The 6,737-nt window shown below is 32.3% G+C and overlaps 1 protein-coding gene across 1 annotated transcript in view; it reads left to right on the top strand.

Moving 5' to 3' along the window:
* Positions 1–1,542: 1,542 nt before the first annotated feature.
* The window catches only part of Smp_152890 (hypothetical protein), a gene marked incomplete at both ends in the record, with an annotated part of 56,917 nt that continues 51,722 nt past the window's right edge, over positions 1,543–6,737 (top strand). Inside the window, one exon of the mRNA XM_018798689.1 lies at positions 1,543–2,388. Within this exon, the coding sequence (XP_018653606.1) occupies positions 1,543–2,388 (846 nt within the window). The remainder of the gene's footprint in view (positions 2,389–6,737) is intronic.

Raw genomic sequence — 6,737 nt, 5'->3', positions numbered from 1 at the left:
ATATTTTGATGTCATACTACGACTTTTGAAAGCTATGAATTCATTTGAGTTGTAAGGTGTTTCTATAAGTGTGAAAAAAAAATAAATGATGGTCAATAACAAAATTAACAATGACAGCATATTAAAAAACGCTTATTAGTCGCCGATTGTGATATAATGGTGTGTTAAGTAGCGATTTCGCATAAACGTACTTTTGAGCTGATAAGTCTTGTTAATTGAACGCTATACTCGGATCCTAAGCTAATCTCGTAACCCCCAAGCTAGAACTACACAGCGACTTGAACACGAGAGAAAAGGCGCAAAATATGCGAAAAGCACTTTACTCCAAAGGTTCATTTATGTACAGGAAATTTAAGGTTTTTATAGTATTTTAGAAGTCCTTGGGTTTTCCTGTAAATTCTAGAATGCTACTAAACATAGAAGCAGTATAGTAATCAGCCAATCAGAAACTCTACATGTGACTTTTCACTTTCGTGATGTTTCTAGCAAAACTTATAGTCAAACACTGATTGGATAAAATACTTCCTAATGTTTCCTGAGCCTTTCTTGTCTATTGCAAGAAATTTTCAGGATCGCCCCAACAGAGCAACTAAATTATGCAAGACATAAACAATGAGGTGGATACTGACTGAACATCATCTGAACTTTTCCGTATATATTGAATTCAATGATTGCTTTCTAATCAATTTTCTTATAACGACGTAATGATTTCGTGTGACTTGGACATTTCCCAACACGAACTGTCATCCGATGAAGGATAACTGGTAACCAATAATCACTTGTTGGTTGTTTTTGATACTTTTAAAGACTCTTCTAAAGTTTTTACATAGCTTAAGACAAAATTAGAGTAATTAGGAGAATATGGTTGCATACTACACAGTAGTCACTAATTGCAGTTATTACATTACCTATCAATCTAGTTCCAGGAAACTCTTCATTTTGTTTGGCTAAGACTATGTATATCAGTTGAAATTTATTTATATATCTGCTATTTATCAATCACAATAGTCACTTGAGTTAATAAAGAGTGAAAAAATTCAAATGATTCCAAAAAAAAAGAAAAACACATGCCAAACTATCATATTACTTGAGTGATATACTTTAACTTTTTTGTTAACCAATCAAAATAACAATAATAAAGGTCATTTATGTACATGACTATGATCAAGTCTCATTGACCAATCACCAATTAGCATGTTTATAACACACACACACACATTTGGCATGATTTTTAGCACTTGTTTCAAATAATAAGAAATCAATGGTGAAAATAGATATTAATCACCTTTTTCGATTTCATTTTTTTAGTTTACTTTTATAATTGTAATAAGCATTTATAAATGTGGAATATATAAACTTTTCTATTTTGCCAATAAATTTACCATTGAATAGATAACTGAATGAGATGTAAATGATCTTTTATATTCTATAATGAATGGTAAATTGATATTTGACAGTGAATCAGCTCCAGGTGGACCATCTGGAAGACAAGTATCACAATCATCAAAATACATAACTAAATTAACTGGTAACAACTTCGATATGGATTTGGCACAAAAATTGAGAATGCAAAAACATAATAATAATAATCAATTGGCTTCGTTGCAAAAAACGAATTATCCTCAACAACAGCACTCATTTGATTCACATCAGTATAATAATCGTTACCCTTTACAATTTATTTCAGGACAGTCAGAATTAAAACATAATTATTCTGATTCTGATGAACCGTCTAGTTTTTATCAGCCAATACCTTCAAAACAACATTATTATTCATCATGTCGTCGATTTAAAACATGTGATCGACTACCAAAACATAAACAATTTGAAAATTCATATCATCCAAAGTTGTTGGATTCGAATATATTTATGTCACATACTGATCATCATCTATTAAGTACGCCAACAGTATCTGGACTTAGTGAATTTCAATCAGACAATAAAAAAATGTATTTAACAACACCATCAGCACAAATGCCTACTAATTTATCTCACCCATTTCCAATTTCACGTGAAACAGCATTTAAACCGATAAATCATAAATCTTTCGATAGAAATGCATCATCCTCCTCTTCTCAATCCATTCATGAATGTAACAGTGAAAGTTATATTATCGCTAATATTAACAATGAAGTAGGTCATAGTAGTAATAAAGTAAAAATAAATTCCACACCAAATTTATTAGATTATATCAACACAATTAATCCTTCTGTTAGCAGTTGCAAGTATAATAATCCATTGATCCATACACAACAGCAGTTCCACTTACAACAACTTAAACAGTTTCAACAACGTAACATACCAAATCATAGTGATAATAGATTACAGACAACTGGAAAAAATTGTACCACAAGAAGTATGGAAGAACTTTTGAAGCGACAAAAAAAGGTAAATAAATAAATAATCAATGAGTGATCTATGTAAGGATCTCTATTCTGTGTTCAGTTAGTTATGTCGTGTTGGTGACATATTTGATAAAGTAAGGGAAAATGTTTTGTTTATTGTGAATTAATGAAATCAATATTTGATAACGAACTACATAAATGGGTTTCTCAATGTCTAATAAAAACACTGCTTTTCTATTGACAATAAACATATGAACATATATGGCTTGAGAAAGAAGAATGAATAGGTACGAGCCAACTATTTCTCATAACAAATATCTATAAATCTGATTTACCTCAACTAATATTCAAATTTTAAATGATCCTGTATGCGGGATCGTGGATACGCGCTCTGCTGAGGAGTCCTGTACTAGGACGAAACGGCCATCCAGTGCTTCTAGGTTTTAATTAATGATCTAAGTTTAATCGAATCATGAATTCGACTATTGATTTATAACAGCTGATTAATCAATATTCTATTGTATACAACTAATAATTTAATATTGCAGTTTTAGAAATATCATAAGCTATAACAATAAAAACTGATTTATAGCATCATATGCTCAATATACTCTTAAGAAAATTAATTAACTCATAAAACTCCGGCTCCTAATTAAAATTCGAAAAGCAACATTTTGTTATATTTTTTATTTTTGATGTTAAGAAATGTTTGTCACGATCAATATCAACGCAAAAAATGCTTTCAATAAGAGATAAATTTATAGAGTAACAAAGTTGAAAAGAAACAATGAATAAGAATAAGGTTGTGGAGATTTATGAGTTTCATTGAGGTCCTGACCTGATCAATGTTAGTCCATCAGTGTAAAGCTGGGGGCCTTGCGTAAACGTTTTTGTCCCAGTGTGGAGCATCTAAGCAACGAGTACCCATTACTCCAGATGCAGGGAGCGAACCCAAGACCCTTGGTCTTTCATGCACAAACTCCTAATCTCTAGATCACTGAGTTGATACTCAACGGTGTTAATGTTTAATTTCAATCAATCTGCAATGTTGCGGAACAAACAAAGACAAAACGGCCGTCCAGTGCATCAACTCAGGATTTCTATGAAAAATAATATAGTTTTCGGGGAAGTTTAGAAGATTGGTAAATTTATTTTTTACATTAAAGCTGATTTCAGCATTGATGAGCATTTATTATTTCTTAATTTATAAACAATTATTTAATATCAGAAGGGGTTTTGTGGATATTATAGTAATTTTAATAGTTAAGATCATGAACCAATTGAAGCTAGACCACCTTGAAAAACCTGGAAGCACTGGACGGCCGTTTCATCCTACTGTGGGACTCCTCAGCAGTGAGCATATACGATCTCGTGAAATTTGAAGACGCGTAAATTGTCTTCACTTCATGAGTGTTTACTACGAAATTGTTTGGGTTGCGAATGATCTTCTGTAGGACTGAATCATTCACAAATGATTTATCTCTGAATTATGAACTAATGCCTTGTTTGTCTAATCATTTTTCCATATGCTCTTATTTGATTAGTTAAGTTTCGATGCTATGTTGCTTTTTTTTCCTTCACCTAATTACTTATTTGGTTAATTGTTAAGTTATTTTCAATTATTGCTTTGGTGGTAGTCGACTTCTAAATAGATCTCTCAGTGTTTAGTTAAAAATTCTTGACCGATCAAGCAAAAAATGCTCACACTGTGGCGATAACACACTCAGAACATTAGAATGGAAAATCTATGATTTATAAGCTATCGCTTAAGCTATGTCAGTCAGACAGTTGCAACGTAGGATGAGGCAAATATATGCATCGGTCTAAGTTGCCATGTCCCATTAACACAACAAGATGAACACCGAATTCACAGAAGTACCAATAAATATGTCATCGGTGTTGTTACATAAACTAGATCTTCCAAAAAGGATGGGTTATGGCTAGTAGTCGGATCCAGATAACTCTAACGCGCTATGCAATGAGTTACCGTTCGCATGCGAGATCGAAGTTCTTGGGTTCGGATCCCACCAGTGGAATCGTAAATACGCACTGTTGATGAGTCTCATACTATGACGAGACGGCCGTCTCATGCTTCAACTTTCAACGGAGTATTTCTAGAATGCATTATTCTGCTTTGTTTAAAAGAGGTCTAGTCAGTATAAAAAATTACCAACGCTTCGATTTATATATTGACCATTGACTGCTGAATACAAACATTATCCTATTTACAGTGAAGTGAATTTGTATGTCATGAAAAGACTGAATCATGATCGCTAAGAGATCGTTACACAGTTGACTCGGTGCCGTATCCTGCTGTTTTTATTGGCTTATGGAGCTCTAGACGAAGGCGAAAGATATATGTTATCCTATATTATCATCATTTGTTCCCTAGTCAGTGTCTGTTTATGATTTTTTAGAAAAACTGATTTTAAAAACATCACGACATTAGTTTGATTTTATTTTTTTTTGTAAATATTATAGATTTATTTACATTTAACTTTATTGTTGGCACACTGATAAGTTTCTTGGTTGAAAGATTAGTCATAACTTAATAAAACAGAGGTTTAAGGACATAAAATCAAGAAAAAGTGGGAACTAAGACTTCCTACTGTGCTCTTTATATTTAAACATATTTGAAGTAGGTAAACATAATGATTTGTTATCTCTATTACCGCTTCTACTACTAATACTACTACTACTACCAATTATGACTTTCACCGAATTTATATATATTTGAAAGAAGAACATAATACATCACTCATCGTATGTTTCTGATTTTCCATTATCGACTGTTTTTATTCTATTCATTTATTATCATTATTTGTTTCCCTAGGCCGATAGCACGAATTGACTTCAATCATGACTAGTTATTACGTCTTATTTCTATGACTTTAAATCTGTCTATTGGACCAATCACATACATATGTAGTGACATCATTAGTTGTTAATATCAGCCATTGATTTTACAAACATACAGCCACTAAGATTTGTCTTGTCAACAATTAATTACAGTTCGTAAATTTTCTGACGTTTAAACCAGATGTCTCAGAAGAAAATTCTTGGGCCCCAGCCTAACAACTGTTGAACACTTCAAATAACTGAATAGCTGTTTTGCCTAAGTATGGGATTACTCAAATCTTCACATTATGGTTTGTACGCAAGAAATGACCATTGTTTGAGCTCACTATCCTTAGACTCCTAACTGGTGAAGAAGTGAAATATTGATTACTTTTGATAAATGAATTGTTATATCGATTACGTGCGTTCTTGACCAATTGATATATATGAACGTGCTGATCCCCGCTAATTAGAGAGGAACGAATTATCGATCAGAGCAATGATACACAAAAGCCGTATGAGCAGTCTCCAGTACTTATCAGTCCTGCTTTCTGTCTAGCCCAGACAGTTAAGTCCAGAACACTAATAACAGCCTCTGTAATATTAATCATTATTCTCAAACATACTGGGTTTATATACCAAACAAACTGACCACATCGTACCATAAAATAGAGAATAATATTTGTACAAGATTCAGCCAGATGTAGCTGTGAATAGGGGGAACAGTAATTAATGGACTAGGGATAACTCAAGAATGATAAGTCGTATAACAATAGTCTATATGTCAAAATAAATCTTATAATAAGAGGGACACGAATAATGAATAGTTTAATTACTTAACAATTATACAATAGGAATTACCGTATCATATTGGTCCATAAATAGTTCTCAAAGTTACCATTCATAATTCTCTACGGGATATAACAAAATGATTACAATATCAATCGAGTGTACAGTGCAAAATAGTCTATCATAAATGTTTGGATGCTGACTAAATGTAAAACTGCAAATAATTACCCACTATTATTTAGGTTTTTCCCTCTTACTTCATCTATTCAGAACTAAGAACAATTCATCCCTGATTGAAACAGACATAATAGGTACAGCTGACTATTATAACAATCTGAAAAAAAACTTGGAGTTTAGTTGATATTAACAAATCATAGCCAGGAAGGAGATTTGTTTATTATGCTTTCCAATTAAATAGAGAGAATAAAACAATTACATAACAGGAAGTAACTAATTATGGTAATCAACATGAAATTAATATTGATAATCGCGTACAATCAAAGGTATCCTTAATAAAGGTCACAGAAACAGTAGAATGGAGTTGAAAATAGATTTTTCCAGTACAGAATCACTTACTAATAACATAAGATAACAATATTTATATACATTTAGTATTGTTTGTTTGAATCTTCCCATCGATGTGTTAGGACTGCAACTGGTCAGTCTCTAATTGGCATATGTGCATACTGTGCGTATTGCCTCGACATAGCCTAAATTCACAAGCATGGTAAGCAAAGATGGATAGTGGCTAGCAGTGGAATCGAG

The sequence above is a fragment of the Schistosoma mansoni genome, chromosome 7, assembly GCF_000237925.1.
Source record: "Schistosoma mansoni strain Puerto Rico chromosome 7, complete genome".
Taxonomy (NCBI): Eukaryota; Metazoa; Platyhelminthes; class Trematoda; order Strigeidida; family Schistosomatidae; genus Schistosoma; species Schistosoma mansoni.
The sequence above is the reverse complement of the archived record's forward strand: the minus strand, read 5'-3'. Positions and strand labels throughout refer to the sequence as shown.